The sequence below is a fragment of the Xyrauchen texanus genome, chromosome 20, assembly GCF_025860055.1.
Source record: "Xyrauchen texanus isolate HMW12.3.18 chromosome 20, RBS_HiC_50CHRs, whole genome shotgun sequence".
NCBI classification, from domain to species: domain Eukaryota; kingdom Metazoa; phylum Chordata; class Actinopteri; order Cypriniformes; family Catostomidae; genus Xyrauchen; species Xyrauchen texanus.
The window spans coordinates 14,295,822-14,313,789 of record NC_068295.1 but is presented as its reverse complement, the minus strand read 5'-3'; the positions used below and the strand labels follow the sequence as shown (position 1 = coordinate 14,313,789).

The window sequence follows — 17,968 nt, the reverse complement described above, 5'->3', positions numbered from 1 at the left end:
ATTCTTTCAATATATTCTCAACGATACGTGGACTTTTTGTTCTACAACATAAAAAGCAGAACTGAATTCCAGGTTAGCCTACAAATTGACATCATGGCTAAGAAAAAGCTGTTATTCTGTAGCCTAAACTCTGTGGGGATTTAAAATAAAATAAATAATAAATAATAATAAATAAAATAGAACTAATGAGCCCTTCAAGTGGAATCGGAAATATCACAGCGGTATTGTACTTAAGATTGGGAAAGTCTCAGTTACGTATATAAACTCGGTTCCCTGAGACAAAGGGAGCTTGACATTGTTTTTGCTAATGCATATGGAGAGTGACCTTCCACAGGACCTAGTTGAAACCTCTCTACAATAACGGCAATATTCGAATATTGGCTATGGTGTTTGAGCCCAGCCCTTTTAGCGCAAAGCTGTCCGCTATAAAAGCTGGTGCGCAAACACCATTCCTCAGAATTTTCTGATTGAGGGACAAGGAGTGCATCGCTAGCACCTCAAAAGAACTCTGAGTCTTGTAGTGTAGCCAGCGTTCGCAATGTCTCATTCCCATCGTCTCATGGAACCGAGTTTTCGTACATAACCAAGACATTCCCTTACGAATATTCACACTTGACATTGCGTTTTGCTAATGCATATGGGGAACAGAATCCCATCATGCCGCACTACACAACATAACCTTCCAGAGAGGAAATATGTCACTGCTGTCCCATGGGATGGCAGCTGACCAGTATGCTGCAAGTGTGTGACCCTCATGTTGGGCAGTAGGGTAGAACTCAGAATGAATATATTAACTAAAGTAATATAGTATGAATTAACCCCTTCACGAACCCAGTCAGGAAGGGAGTAATGAAATTTGTAATGAAAGTGCTTGTGACTTCATGATAAATTACAATGGCCTGAATGCAGGGGGAAATGATGGGGAGCCCGTACTTAAAGGGAGTAGCATAAGTATATGTTTGGCAGATGAAATAGCAAGCACTCTAAACAGAGAGGACTCGTGAAGGGAGAGACATTAATTCTGGGTTGTAAAACCGTGCGAATGTGTTTTGAGAAGACCATCCTGCTGCAAAACATATGTCTTGTAAAGACACACCATTCATCCATTCCCATGAGGAGGCCATGCCTCTAGTTGAGTGTGCTTTAACACCAATTGGGCAAATCTTACCCTGCAACTTATATGCCAAGCAGGGGCGGATTGGCCATCGGGAATACCGGGAACAATCCCGAACGGCCGGTCCATTTCAGGCCGAAGACCGGCCGGTGGTCAAAGAGTTTTTTTTTTAATGATACGCGACCGGCCTAACCGGCATCTCAGCTGCAGCGGAACGCTGTGTGTGTGTGTGATTCAGACCGGGCCAGACCAATACTTTCAATCTGAGGGGGGATATGAGCGGCCCCTCCCAACTTGGAATGATCCTCGTTTTTCCTGACATCCGATTGGCTCAAACTAGGCGCCGATCAAAGGAGTTTACTTTTGGTCATGTTTGGCGGGTTTGTGTGAATGCAACATATACGAACGGTAAAAATGGCAAAAAGAAGAGAAAGAAATGGGTGGGGCCGAAAAAATAAGAATTAAAAAGAAAAAAATTTTGGCACAAGAGGCAGCTAAATGCGCCAAAACAGACCTTTTCCGTAGTGGAAAAGAGTGCTGTGGCAGCCGGAGGTGCAGATGAGGAAGGACCCAGCAGCATGGACAGGACAGGTGCACGATTAGGGTTATATTAGTGATTTATTATACACTGAAATTGTTTATATTTGCATTTAAATATAGGCATTTATTACATGGCTTGGTAGAATTCCAATGTAGGAAGAGAGAAGAGGAGGAGGAGGCGGAGGAGGAGCAGCAGAAACCAGGAAACAGACAGGTAGAGGGGCAGTGTGCAAGGCTGGGTAGGCAATCATATTAGGCATATCAATCAATCAATCAATCAAAGATTTATTAAGGACACACACACAAAATAGAAAAATACAGCACAATATTACATATTTACATATAGGATAAAATGCCAATAGTTCCACATACTAGATAATAACCTGACTGAAGCACAGATTGAATTAGAAAATGTATTATTCTTAGTAATATTTATTACTGATGTTCTTCTCATTTTCTTCTCAGCTGTACAATCAGTAAGCAGAGGCAGGGTCCAGCACAGGGGAAACTGAGCCAGGGAGAGTTGAAAGTGAGGACACACACACACACACACACACACACACACACAAATCTCTATTTTATGGGACTGCATTGTGGTTTTTGAGTATCTGAGTGGGTATTTGTTAGTATTTGTAACCATTTTATCACTCCGACTGACTGTACACATGACATGCTGGTAGTTAGCAGTATACTAACTATACTGTGACTTATGTGTTCGAAATTAGGTTTTGCTGACCTGGTTGTGTTCAGTGCAGTGGTGACTTGCTTATACAACCTGAAGAGGCAGGTGTCATCCTAAAATTTCTTGAAGGTCTTCAGTGTAATCTGATTCTCTTTATACCATAAAAACACTATTAGAATTAAACTGCAAAAAATCCTTCTGCTCGTGCACCAAGGGCACTCGCGTAAAAGGCCTCTCCATCTTAAAGTCCCGGGCTGAATTTCAGTCCCAGTACGTCCCTGATGCCAAGGCAATCGCATCAACAATCCAATGAGAAAATCTTTACTTGGAGACGGACATTCCTTTCGTGCATCCTCCATAAAACACAACTTATCAGACAGTCTGAACTGGCCGGTGCACTCAACGTATGCATGTGGCACACTCACAGGGCATAACAAATGCATGGATTGTTCCTCATCCATCCTCATGCAAGTCTTCCTGATAGAACACCACTTTCAGATAGAATTGCATTTGTAAAAAACGTCACAAAAGGATTTCATTCATTTTGATGGAAAAGTGCATATTTGCATTTAGTTGGCTTCATACATATTGACACTGTAAATATGAATATTATAAGCTAATCCATAAAATGCTTATTATTATTAACAATTGTCAACCATATGGGTCATACTAGGTTTAAATTGATATTCATGATTTATTAAATGTTTCATAGAGCTGTTTTAGTCTGCTTAACTGCTCACCATAATTTGTGGTACAGGACATGGGAGATGAACTTCTTGTTTCACACTGATAAATTTCATAGGCAAAGAAAAACCTGAATTTATGAAAACTTTCACAAAACGACTTTACTTACTTATTTTGAAATAAAAACAATCTAGCCATAAAACGAATAAAATGCTAAGGTAAAAGTCAACTAAATGAGTAAACTCCATTTGTGAAAGTTTTTACAACTCTTGAAGATTAATAACTTAGTATGACCCATATGGGTGACCAATGTTAAGAGTAAAACACATTTTATTGCTTATACAGCTTATAGTTTTCATAATTCACTGAATCAATACATATGAAGCCAACTAAATGTGTAAACTCCATTCATGAATGTTTTCACAAATCATGAAGATCAATTTAAGCCTATGACCCATATGGATGACCATTGTTAAGAGTAAAAAGCATTTTTTGGATTAAATAGCTTTTAATTTAAATATTTTAAAGTGTCAATATGTATGAAGCCAAATAAAAGAGTAAACTACATTTGTGAAATTTTTCATATATCCTGAAGATCAATTTAAGCCATGAGTATGAGTGCTCAATTATAGGCCTTTTACTATTTTTATGGCTTAGATCATTAATATTTCACATGCATATGCACTATTCCATCTAAATGAATGAAATCCTTTTGTGACTTTTTTCACAAATGCTATTCTATCTGAAAGTAGTGTTCGATCAGGAAGACTCGCAGACTTAGTGGAATTTAAGATTACATTTATTTGATAAATATAAAACAGAAAATAATGTCTGTCTTTGTCGTAGGCGGTCCGAAGAAGTTGTGCTCTGAACCGTCATATCCTGGCAGAGATAGGAGGCAGGGGCAAGGAGCCTATCCCCATGCAGAACGGGACTCAACTGGTGGTGGTGGGGTGGTGGAGGTTGCCGTGTTAGCACACTAAAACAGCAATGTGATAGATTGTGAGCAGACTTATAAAACAATGGCTTACATGTGATCGGCTAGAATTACCCAGCTAATGGTGCAACGATGTACAGCTGCTAGTCTTCCTGCTAGAACTACGCTGCACATACATTTCTTATTATAAGCAAAGTGTTTTAAGAGCATCACCTCCCAATGCCAAAATACTGATTTCTCTAATGAGTTATTGTCTCAGAAACTTGAAATATTTATTAACCTATATTAACTGAACTTTGAAACATTTCACAGATCTTGAAGCACTATTTAAATCTTAACTTAATAATATTTAACTGACAAAAACTTTGCTGTGACAAAATTCACTATCAGACTGGTTAAGATGAAAGTGCTTTCACTCTTCTAGTGTAGCCTTCAACTTTTTGAGCAATGATTACACTCACTCAGAGTCACTATGAAAAAACAACCAATTACGTACTGGAGGACCACGTCACCTGAATTCACAAATACTGAACATTAACAGGAGTTATTATATTCACGTCTACAGCAGCGCACGGCGGATTTAGAGGAAAATAATGTCTGAATATCAAATGTTGGGTTTCAATGTTTTATGGGGACTTTCCATAGACACAATGGTTTTTATACTGTACAAACGATATTGTCTATCCCTTAACCTTAACCCTACCCCTAAACTTAACCCTCACAGAAAAGCTGCATTTTTACATTTTCAAAAAACATATTTTAGTATGATTTATAAGCTGTTTTCCTGATGGGGAATTTTGGTCCCCACAAAGTGATAAATACACACACACATGCAGCATTGACATGTAGCATAATTTTTGTTAGTTCCATCAAATAATTATGTGTGTAAACAAAAAGCTTGACACTCCATAAATATGTGTTATACAAACCCCAAATATTTTTACATATTAATTTATTCAATGTTGTTAACACTGCTTTTAGCAAAATAAACCTAACTTTACAAGAGGACAATTATAACTATTGCAGTGTAATGTATGCTACTGTACATGTGTTGCATTATTGTAACTTTCCAATCAAGTGTCAATCAAGGCAACCACTGCAAACAACATTGCTCCCTACATTACTAAATAGGACTCGGACTCTGCACTCAAAAAGGTATATTATACACATACCATTTTAATATTAAAATGTACATCAACATGAGTTCATAATCTTAAAAACATTAATTAACAAAATAAGGTGTATTTAAATATTTAAGTTGCCTATATTATTTTATGTTTTTGTTCCCCTAATTTCTGTCAATGTCCATGATCTGCAGAGGTGTACATGCTTTATTTATATTTTGATCTGGGTGAATCAACAGTGGTCTTCAACTTAATACAGTATTAGCATAAATGCAGCATCATGCCAAAGCATTCTTTTTTTGGTTACTGATAACATTGTAGAGAAACTGTATTCACAGTCATAAATATTACAAAGGATTAATTTATTCTGCAAGCAAAAGTGTAATTACAAAGAAACAGTGAGTAGTACTCGGCTGCTCCTGTGAACTTATGTCAGCCCCCATAAAAACAGAAAAAGAGAATGGGCAATATAACAGAATATGATATATTATGGACGTGTCAGTATAACGTCCAAGACCAAGAGAATGCACCTTTAAAAAATTATTTTAATCAGGCTAAAGTAATTTATATTCTTGTTTATATATATATACCTGTATATAAAGGGTTCCAAGATGAAGACGAAGTTTGCAGTCTTGAAGGAAGAAAATTCTGAATAAATGTTGACTGAGGGCCCGCTTATACAGGTGAAACTCGAAAAATTAGAATATCGTGCAAAAGTTCATTCATTTCAGTAATTCAACTTAAAAGGTGAAACTAATATATTATATAGACTCATTACAAGCAAAGTAAGATATTTCAAGCCTTTATTTGATATAATTTTGATGATTATGGCTTACAGCTTATGAAAACCCCAAATTCAGAATCTCAGAAAATTAGAATATTGTGAAAAGGTTCAGTATTGTAGGCTCAAAGTGTCACACTCTAATCAGCTAATTAATCCAAAACACCTGCAAAGGGTTCCTGAGCCTTTAAATGGTCTCTCAGTCTGGTTCAGTTGAATTCACAATCATGGGGAAGACTGCTGACCTGACAGTTGTGCAGAAAACCATCATTGACACCCTCCACAAGGAGGGAAAGCCTCAAAAGGTAATTGCAAAAGAAGTTGGATGTTCTCAAAGTGCTGTATCAAAGCACATTAATAGAAAGTTAAGTGGAAGGGAAAAGTGTGGAAGAAAAAGGTGCACAAGCAGCAGGGATGACCGTAGCCTGGAGAGGATTGTCAGGAAAAGGCCATTCAAATGTGTGGGGAGCTTCACAAGGAGTGGACTGAGGCTGGAGTTACTGCATCAAGAGCCACCACACACAGACGGGTCCTGGACATGGGCTTCAAATGTCAAACGTCTTACCTGGGCTAAAGAAAAAAGAACTGGTCTGTTGCTCAGTGGTCCAAAGTCCTCTTTTCTGATGAGAGCAAATTTTGCATCTCATTTGGAAACCAAGGTCCCAGAGTCTGGAGGAAGAATGGAGAGGCACACAATCCAAGATGCTTGAAGTCCAGTGTGAAGTTTCCACAGTCTGTGTTGGTTTGGGGAGCCATGTCATCGGCTGGTGTTGGTCCACTGTGCTTTATTAAGTCCAGAGTCAACGCAGCCGTCTACCGGGACATTTTAGAGCACTTCATGCTTCCTTCAGCAGACAAGCTTTATGGAGATGCTGACTTCATTTTCCAGCAGGACTTGGCACCTGCCCACACTGCCAAAAGTACCAAAACCTGGTTCAATGACCATGGTATTACTGTGCTTGATTGGCCAGCAAACTCGCCTGACCTGAACCCCACAGAGAATCTATGTGGCATTGCCAAGAGAAAGATGAGAGGCATGAGACCAAACAATGCAGAAGAGCTGAAGGCCGCTATTGAAGCATCTTGGTCTTCCATAACACCTCAGCAGTGCCACAGGCTGATAGCATCCATGCCACGCCGCATTGAGGCAGTAATTAATGCAAAAGGGGCCCAAACCAAGTACTGAGTACATATGCATGATTATACTTTTCAGAGGGCCGACATTTCTGTATTTAAAATCCTTTTTTTTATTGATTTCATGTAATATTCTAATTTTCTGAGAGTCTGAATTTGGGGTCTGAACATAAGCTGTAAGCCATAATCATCAAAATTATATCAAATAAAGGCTTGAAATATCTTACTTTGCTTGTAATGAGTCTATATAATATATTAGTTTCACCTTTTAAGTTGAATTACTGAAATTAATGAACTTTTGCACGATATTCTAATTTTTCGAGTTTCACCTGTATAGGCCTACTGCGTGGCTAAATGGGCGGAGCTCAGACACCATTGTCAATCAGAGGATTGCTGTGATTTTATAAGGGTTTCAACAAGGTGAAGGACACTCCCCATAGTGCTTACAGCAATATTGAGTGAACTGAATCAAAAGGGAACCTAGTTTGTGCAAAATTGCAACTGTAGGACTTTGTTTTTCTTTTTGTGTCATTAGGTCACTTTGAAATACTTTTAGTTACATTGTTGAGCACTTTATTTGCAGATATTACCATCACATTTAGGACAAGAAAGTTCAACAAAATCATAGGACAACATATTTTCTACAAGCCAGTGAAGTTTCTGTTTGATTAGCATTGGATTAAGTTAGCAAATCAGATATATGACATGTAACAATAATATTTCTTTGTGAAGACTGTTTTCTGCTCTGTTCAAGAGTTTCAAGTTTGAAAAGTAAGAAATAAAAAGTAAATTCTCCTATTTATGTGTTCCTGCTGCTCCAAGGCAACAAAACCCCCCTTTTTTCCATGCAAAGAATTCAATGCGCAAGCTGCTTGGGCATTTTTTCTTTCTATTACTGAATTTCAGACATGTCTGTGCAATTACTTTATCAGTGCAAATGTCTATGCAAATGACTTTTATCCAAACATTAGGATTCTGTCTTCCAGCAACTGCTTGTTATGTACAGTCCTATCTTCAGCATGATTGCAGTCATATTTCTCGCAATAGCCTGTATGTTATTCTGTTTGTTGTCTTGATGTTTTTACAGGTTAAACAATGAATAAAGACACCCTACCTATGAACAAATCCAAAGAATCTGTTTTCAATTGTGTGCTGAATGCACTTATTTGTGGAACATTACGACAGCACTTTCTGGTCTTGTTTTTTTTTCTTTCAGGTCATGGAGTAACTTGTGGTATTATGGGGAAATGCTCATCTGAATAAAACTGCTGATTCAGAAAGAGGACATACAACTGAGAACATAGTGATTCATTTTAGTCTGATGTTTAACAGCAGTTCGAGGAGAGACTAAATAAAAACATTTAAAATGGAATTGTGCATGAATTGCATCCCAAAACAATACAGTTTTTTTTTTTGTTGTGATCCTGGATTTGTACACTCACTTAGAACTTTATTAGGAACACTATGATTCTAAAAAAGTGCCTGACATGGTTTTCAACTGTTGCAGCCCATTCGCCTCAAGGTTCGATGTGTTGTGCCTTCTGAGATGCTATTCTGCTCACTGCAATTATACAGAGTTACTGTAACCTTTCTGCCAGCTTGAACCAGTCTGTCCATTCTCCGTTGACCTCTCTTATCAACAAGGCATTTCCGTCCGCAGAACTACTGGTCACTGGATGTTTTTTGTTTTTGGCACCATTCTGAGTAAACCCTAGAGACCCTTGTGTTTGAATATCCCAGGAGATCAGCAGTTACAGAAATATTCATACCAGCCCATCTGGCACCAACAATCAAGCCATAATAAAAATTGTCAGCATAACAGTGGAAACTTATTCCATGATTCTGGATAATATCTACCAGAGGAAGCATATACAAGGAAAAAAGCAGAGGCCCAAAAACTGATCCCTGTGGCACTCCATACTTAACTTTTGTTTCATTTGACAATTCCTCATTTACACAGACAAAGTGGTAGTAGTCTGCTAAAAAGGACCTGAACCATGCTAATGCAAGTCCACAAATGCCAATATAATTCTCTAGCCTATTCAAGAGAATATAGTGACCTATTGTATCGAAGCCAGCACTAAGATCTAAAAGCACTAGAGGAGAAATTCAACTGTGATCAGATGATAAGAGCAAGTCATTAGTAACTCTGATAAGTGAAGTCTCTGTAATGTGGTGTGGCCTAAATCCTGTGTGGCTTCTTAATATAGGGTTTGATAACTGCCATTTTAAAGATTCTTGGGACATGTCCTATGGATAGTGAGGAGTTAATAATATTATGAATACCTCTTTTAAGAGCTTAGTTGGTATTGGTTTTAACATACATGTTGTGGCTTTTTCTCCCTTTCTCCCCAATTTGGAATGCCCAATTCCCAATGGGCTCTAAGTCGTCGTGGTGGTGTAGTGACTTGCCTAAATCCAGGTGGCTGAGCATGAATCTCAGTTGCCCCAGTGTCTGAGACGTCAATCCATACATTTTATCACGTGGCTTGTTGAGAGCATTACCACAGAGACTTAGCGTGTGTGGAGGCCCATGCTATTCTCTGCAGCATCTACCTCACCACACGCTCCACAGAAAGCGAGAACCACACATTATAGCGAACACGAGGAGGTTACCCCATATGACTCTACTCTCCCTAGCAACCAGGCCAATTTGGTTGCATAGGAGACCTGGCTGGAGTCACTCAGCACACCCTGGTTTCGAACTCGCGACTCCAGGAGTGGTAGTCCGTGTCAATACTAGCTGAGCTACCCAGGTCCCCCATGTTGTGGCTTTTGTGGTTTCAAGAGGTTTTGTTAGCTCTTCATGACCCATGACAGTGAAGGATTGAAGTTTCATGTGTGTAAAATTATGAGACACTGTTTTCTGAGGTACTGTGACAGATGATTGCATTGTTCCAATTTTATTTCTGATTATTTAAATTTTATCAGTAAATAAATTATAGAAGTTATTACTATTGTGCTGCGACAGAATATCTGGTTGAATTGAGGCTTTATTCCTAACCAATTTAGCCACAGTACTGAATAAACACCTAGGATTTTTGTGGTTAGTTTCAATGACTTTGCTCAAATATGCTGAGCTGGCAGTTTTTAGTGTCTGTCTGTAGCTACAGACACTATCACGTAATACCTCTAATTTTGTATTCTTCCAATTGCACTCCATTTTTCGAGTTGCACTCTTGAGAGCATTAGTGTGATCATTGTACCATGGTGCAGAGCCTTTTTCTTTAATTTTCTTAAATCAAAGGGGGGATACATTATCAAAAGTGCTAGAGAAGACTGTATTTATATTTTCTGTTATTTCATCAAGTAATTCTAGACTTTGGGGCTTACTGAGTGTATGAGATATATATGTGTGGCAGGGTGGAGGGCGGGGCCGGGTCTTGATTATACACACCCGGTCCCTTAACAGGCTAATTAAGCCTCTGAGAGGGATAAAGGCAGATTGCGGACGGTGGTGCGGGAGAGAGAGAGATCGTTTACAGACATGTCCGTCATGTGTGTGTGTTTGTCTTTTTTTTCAGTTTTATATTAAACTATTATTTATATTTTCAAGCCGGTTCTCGCCTCCTCCTTTCCATTGAACTGCATTACAATATGGAAGTTTATTAGTGAAGCTATCTTTATTGGTCGAAAGAATTGTTCTACCTGAAAAATAGCGAGGTGTAGATTGATTAACATTAGCTGATCGCAGCATACAAGAGACGAGGTAATGAGATGTCATTGCTCTGCGGTAGAATTTCTATAGTATCAAAATCAACTCCAAATGACAGAATTAAATCTAACATATGATTATGGTGATGAGTTGGTCCAGTCACATTTTGTCTGACTCCAAGAGAATTGAGAATATCAATAAATGCCAATCCCAATGTATCATTTTCATTATCTATGTGAATGTTGAAGTCACCAACAATTAAAGCTCTATCTACTAGATCTGATAGAAAATTTGCAAATTCACCAAGGAAATCAGAATAAGGGCCGGGTGATCTATATACTATAGCAAGGGCAAACAACGACAGATTATTTATATTTGATGGTGTGACATTAAGCATTATTAGTTCAAAATCTTAAACTTGTATCCTGTCCTCTGAGTAACACCAGAAACATCACTGTAAATTGTAGCAACACCTCCTCCTCCACCCTTCAGACAAAGCTCATTTTATAACAATAAACCTGGGGTAGTAGATTAATTTAAACTAATATATTAATCTGATTTAAGCCAGGTTTCAGTCAAAAAGAGCACATCCAAACTATGATCTGTGATAAATTAATTTACAATTAGTGCTTTGGTTGAAAAAGATATAATGTTTAGTAGCCCTATCTTTATATGATGTTTATCTTCAAGTTGTATCTTTAAGTTTGACCTTAATAAAATATTTTCTAAATGATTTTGTGAGCAGTTTGTGTTTGATAATTCGGGGAACAGACACAGTCTCTATATGATATCTAGGTGATACAGTCTCTATGGGTTATAGTTTATGTGACCTGTGTGATGTCTCAAGGCAGCTAGCAGACGTTTGGATTAGCCAGTTTTCCTGCTTCCTGTCCTGGGCCCCAGTTAGTCAGATATTATCATTACTAAGACTATGAGCCAAATGGCTAGAGAGGAGAGCAGCACCTTCCCTGGAGGGTCTCTCTTATGCAGGTCAGGTCTCCTCCAAAAACTCTTCCAATTGTCTATAAATCCCATGCTATTCTCTGGACACCACTCAGACATCCAGCCATTCAGTGACACTAATTTACTATAAACCTCGTCACCATGACAAGAAGGAAGGGAGGCCAGAGCATATTACAGTGTCTGATATTGTTTTTGCAAGTTCACACACCTCTTTAACATTAGTGATCTCCGACTGGCGAAGCCAGACATCGTTAGTGCTGACGTGAATAACAATTTTAGAAAATCTACATTTAGCATTAGCCAGCACCATTTTATCTGATGTCAGATGGTCTGGCACCCGAAATGCATTTAACGATGGTGGCTATAGTCTCGATTACCATGTTCCTTACAATAGAATCACCTATGACCAAGGCTCTTTCAACATGATTCTCAGTTGGTGCATCACTGAGTTGGGAGAATCGATTGGAAACCCTAACAGGAATGGGAGAGTGGTGCCACATTGCTGAGCAAGTATGCAGCCGAGACGCCACCCAAATGCCCTGCTGCGGGGGCTCTACATCCGGAACCAAAGTGTGTGTTTGTTGCTCGCTGTACTACCCGCATCCAAAACAGTATCTACCGGCTTCTCTTTCTCACTGACCTCCACTTGGGTTTGGATGAGGGTCTCTAACATATTAACCTTCTCTGTCAGCCTGACTCCTGATTCCTTACATTTATCACATGTGAATCCCTCACTGCTGACGGAAGAAGCTATAGTAAACATGTGGCATGTAATGCAGGAAGCAATAATATGAGTCGATGCCATGACTTACTGCAATTGTTTGTTGTTGTTGGTTGTTCCTGAGTGGCAAGGGTTTGAGATCGATGTGAATCTCTCACACAATTGTTTGTTGTTATGGTTGTTATTGATACACAATGTCCATGCAACACAGAGGAGAAAACGGGTGCACTTGGAAAAATGCACACGTGCTGTAAAATGCACGCAGTTTAATAACGATAAAAATAGAAAGCGGATGCACGTGAAAAAATGCACACAGTTGAAATGCGATAAGAGAATAATGTGGGGGGAAACCTGATGCATGCTGAAAAATCGCAGATATTAAAGATTAAAAGCTAAAAACAGATATATAAGCGATGCAAAAAAGCTAGCAGGCTACAAACATAGACTTGAGTTAGGCGCTCGCTGACCAATGACTGTCTAACAAGTCATGCTTAAGTTAAATGTTCAGTGCATTAACCATGCCATGTTAGGCTTACATTTACATTTAGTCATTTAGCAGACGCTTTTATCCAAAGCAATTTACAAATAAGGAACAAAAAACTGTGTCATACAAAACAAATCAACATTATAATCAGCATCAAACTGCCAAGGTTAAATTTACTTTTTAATCAGTTATATGAATAAAAGGAATTTGTTCTGCACAGTATGGAATCATTATTGTAATAGATAAAAAAAACCTATATTAAATATTTAATAAAAAATATTTTTTAGGACAGTGATCCCTGTGGTTGAAGGGTAGTTAATCCTGTGTTTTAAATGTTTTCTTTTATAAGATGGCATTAATAGGAAAAAAAACAAATACTGTGAAATGTAAAATGGCTACAAAGCCAAAACTTAACACTGAAATTAAGAAAAAAAGGGCTTCAAAGTTTTTTGATTGCCTAGCCAAATGTGCATTATCACTTTTCTCTGAATCTGAGCATAGTGAAGCCAAACTTCACTTCAATGTACTTTACTACGTAAAAGTACAGATCATAGTCTAAGAGATACGGTTTCAGTTATTATCACAAAATGTGTAGTTCAGGGCAGTTAACTCAACACAAATTATACAATGGAAAAAAAATTCCCCTTTCTTTTTATTTCTTCCATTTATACATGTTGTATCGGCATATAAAGTATAGGGAATTATGGAGAGAAAATTGGGGACAGTATTTGGGAAGTGATCTGGTAAATTACACATTCTTGCATCCCCTGCATAAGCACCACTAGGTAATACATCGAAGCATGTGCACAAACAACTAGGTAAAATCTCTAACAGCAATGTATAATTTTAATAGTTCATCAAAAGTAGGATATCTACTTTTTTCGTCTCCACACTGTTAAAAAACAAAAGCCAATAAACAGGAGAAAACAAAGTATGGAGAGGACAACAACTGCGATGATCACGTCACACAGGTTTGAAAAACAAAAAAGAGAGTTCAGTTTAATATGTGGTAATTGTTTGAGAGAATGTCAGATACACTGTTAAATTATATAGTACATCACTTATACGGCTGCAATTACTGCACAGACACATTTAAACTTAGTCATACTAGAAGAATTTTGAAAATGGTTGAAAGTATAAAAGTTGTCGAAAGTCCATTATTTAAATCCTACGCTTGAAATATATGTGCAAACTAGTGACTTGTGACTTACATGCAAGCGTTAATGTGAGTGAACAACGTTCCTTTGAAAACATTATACTCTGGGAAATCATGTAGAATGGAAACCAAAACATGCATTGAAAAGCTTAAGGGTTTGAGGAGTCATGTGATGCCATACGAGGAGTGAATATGTAAACGGCGAGCTTTGCACACTTTGCTAGATTTTAATAATTTTTATGTCATAAACCGATGAGATTCGATACACCCTGCTACATATCTGTTCTTTGAAGTCAACATGGCAAAGAATTCAAAATCCTCGGGCTCTGGAGATATTAAAGACACTTGCATGCTTAAGCTGATACCTCAGATAGGCCCGCAGACTAGGGACTCGGTTTGGACGGTGCGGCGGGATAAATTCAACATCAACTGTCCAACATGTCTGTGATGCTGACGAAAGTTGTTGCTGACTTAGAGGACCTTGCTGTAATACGTTGATCGATTACTGCGATGTTAGTTACAAGAATCGGGAACGTCGAGAGACAGATCGATTATCTGGAGTCGATTAATTAGATGCTAATCCCCTAGTGACCAAGATAGACTTGGAACGCGTTTGGGAAAAACTGGAGGATTTGGAGAATCATAATCGGCGAAACAACATCCCAATTGTTGGAATTCCTGAGCATGAAGAAGGCAGTTCCTTAGACGAGCTCTTCCCGAATCTGCTCGACATAACAGGTGGCATCAATAGAAATGGTCACTGAACGAATCACTAAATGGATCTGAATGAATTTTTGTTAACGAAATCAAAACACTTTGTTTCCATCCATCCATCCATCGTCAACCGCTTATCCTGTGTACAGGGTCGCGGGGGGCTGGAGCCTATCCCAGCTAACATTGGGCGAAAGGCGGGGGACACCCTGGACAGGTCGCCAGTCCATCGCAAGGGCAACACTTGAGTCACTTGGATAAATTTCAATCCTACAATGCACAAGCAAAGAGTAAACATAAAATGCACAATTGTCATTATTGTAATCGATTAAATAATTTATTCAAGGACCAGCTTGTGCTCAGACTTTAATTGTCATGTGTGAAACAGAAGCAAGTGCTCCCCTATCTTTTACAGCTAATTTTGGTACATATTGCACTTAATTTGAAATACATGAATCTTAAGTAAATAATACTTATATATTATTATAATACTTGTATCATACTTGTATATTAATATATAGTGTGAAAACAACCGATTGATAGAATGCACTTTGATAGGATGTCTTTCGTCACTACTGGTTAGGACAAAAACTCCTTACCTTAGAAAATATACCTTTTATCGCATGCCGTTTGCCATTGTCACCATTCCCTTGTTGTCTGCCCTGGGTTTCACTTGTCATTGTTAAATGTACTACAATTCCCAGAATCCACCTGCCATCACCACTGCCATTTTGTTCATTGTTCTCACCTGTGTCTAATTCAGTCATCACTCCCTGGTTATTTAAGCCCTGCTTTTTGTTCACTCCTTGTCGTTCGTTGAATGTTGTTAGCCCGGTGTGTCTTCCCTGCCTGTGTTTTCGGTGTTGTGTTTATTTCCCCATTGTGGGTTTTCCTTTGTGTTATTTGTGTTCTAATAAAGTTTAAAGCCGCACTTAGATCCACTCTCCTCGTCTGCCTTCGCTGTCTGCATTCGTAACAGAACGAACGACCAACTATGGATCTAGCAGGGTTCCTCATGGAGCTGACACAGGCGGACTTGACTGTCCGGGAGTTCTCCTATTTATTCACCAACGTGGCCAGTTGCACCGGCTGTGATGACCACATTCTGAAGGTGGCATACCGGTTCGGTGTTCCCAAACACCGGTGGTGGGAACTCCCGGAGACTGCACCTGGCGGGAGTACGTGGGACTCATCTTGGAGGAGTTCGCTGCCGGGGAACCACCTCTCCAGATCCCAGCTCCCGCCTCTGGGCTTTCCTCGCCAGCCACGGTGAGTGAGCCAACCCCCACGCCTGCCGTGGTCAATGAACCAGCGCTGCTAACTTCATCCGCCTGGAGGAGGAGGAGAAGAAAGGCCTCTGCTCTCCAGCCTCCGCTAACCACGGCCAACCAGCCAGCGCCTGTAGCCTCCGATGTCAGTGAGCCAGCGCCTGTAGCCTCCGATGTCAGTGAGCCAGCGCCTGTAGCCTCGACCGTCCAAGAGCCAGTACCCCCCGAGCTTTCCAGAGCTCCGCCTCCCAAGCTTTCCAGAGCTCCGCCCTCAGAGCCTCCTGCGGCTCCGCCCCCTGAGCCTCCCTTAGCTCGGCCTCTCAAGCCTCTCGAGCCTTCCAGGGCTTTGCTTCTGGAGCGTCCTACGTGGCCTCCTCCCAGGCCTCCTGACCCGGTCCCTGTCCTGTGGCCTCCTCCCAGGTCCCCCAAACCTGTCCTGACTTGTGGCCAGCTCCCAGGCCTCCTGAACCTATCCTTGCCCGGTGGCCAGCTCCCAGACCACCTGAACCTGTCCTTGCCCTTTGTGCCCCCTTCGACTGCCTGTCTGCCCCCTGTGCATCCTTGGACTGCCTCTCTGCCCTTTGTGCCCCTTGGACTGCCTGTTTTCCCCTTGTACTCCCTTGGTCTGTCTGTTTGCCCCTTGTGCTCCTCTGGTCTGTAAGTTTGCTCCTGTTTACCCAAGGAGCTCTAACCTACAGTGAACACCTACGCACACACTCTACTTTGCGCACATTATAAAATACACTCTAGGACACTTAATGTAAAATACACTCTAGGACAAGAGTTAATTATAGTCCTTACCGTAGCTGATGATCACAGATCTATGAAGGATCTGGCTGAGAAGGTGGTTCTTTAGCGTAAATGTAACATTAACCACTGGTTTCTGGACCTCATAGCTGCTCTTCATGGAATAAAGTCCATCTTCTGGATGATCATAGAGCTCCAGGTGATGACTGAGGTTCTGACCTTGTTCTCCTTGCCAGCTCACCTCAGGTTTAGGGAATCCCTCTGTCTCAAAATGAACTGTCACTGTTTGTGTGTTCACATGAATGCTCAACCTCGGAGTAAAGAGCTAAGAAATGGACACAAACAAACAGATTGGTACCTAAATAATATTCTGGGTTTAATACAAGTTAAGCTCAATCGACAGCATTTGTGGCATAATGTTGATTACACCAAAGATTAATTTTGACTTGCCCCTCGTTTTCTTTAAAATAAATAAATATCTGTGTTCCAGTGAGGCACTTACAATAGAAGTGAATATGGCCAATCCAAAAATGGTAAAATACTGTTTAAAAATTATAGCCACAAGACACACAATATGCATGTTAACATGATTTTAGTCTGATAAAATTGCATACAATTCTTTTCTGTGTAAAATTATAGAAAAATTTTAAACTTCGATGCCATGTTGTAAATGACTAAAAACACTAAAATGACTGTAAATATTACAATATAAACAACTTTAGAGCTCAAATAACACAAGTTTTAACAAAAGAATGAATGCAAGTGCTTTTATAAAATTATAAGCTTCATATTTCTGCCTTTAATCCCTCCAAAATTGGTCCCATTCACTTCCATTGTAAGTGCCTCAATGTAACCTTTTAAACAAAAGGTTATTTTTGGGGTAATCAACATTATTCCACATATGCTGTTGATTGAGCTTAACTTGTATTGTACTCTGAATATTAATTAAATTCAATCCTCAAACAAAACTAGAAAATGTTACAGAAAAACAATAACTACTACCAGTAATTTCTCAAAACATATGATTCATAAAAAATTATAGTCGACTAGTTAGACTATTTTTTGGTAATGAAAAGGAAGCTGGGAGCTCCTGAAAAAATTGCTTTATACTTTTAATAATGGTTTTGGAATATTGTTTAAATGCATACCTCCATAGGTCACTTCTAATAGGGCTCTTTCTGTCCCCTTGTTGTTGCTCACTAAGCACATGTACCAGCCTTTATCCTTTGGCCTTACTGCTGCTATTTTTAAAGAGGCATTTCCTTTT

The 17,968-nt window shown here is 39.3% G+C and overlaps 1 protein-coding gene across 1 annotated transcript in view; it reads right to left on the bottom strand.

Annotated features, from left to right (window-relative positions):
- The window catches only part of tmem234 (transmembrane protein 234), a 24,008-nt gene extending 6,040 nt beyond the window's left edge, over positions 1-17,968 (bottom strand). Inside the window, exons 1-2 of the mRNA XM_052151006.1 lie at positions 17,850-17,968; positions 16,756-17,026 (exon numbers count right to left, since the gene is read on the bottom strand). Coding sequence (XP_052006966.1) covers positions 16,756-17,026; positions 17,850-17,855 — 277 coding nt within the window. The 5' untranslated portion in view covers positions 17,856-17,968. The remainder of the gene's footprint in view (positions 1-16,755; positions 17,027-17,849) is intronic.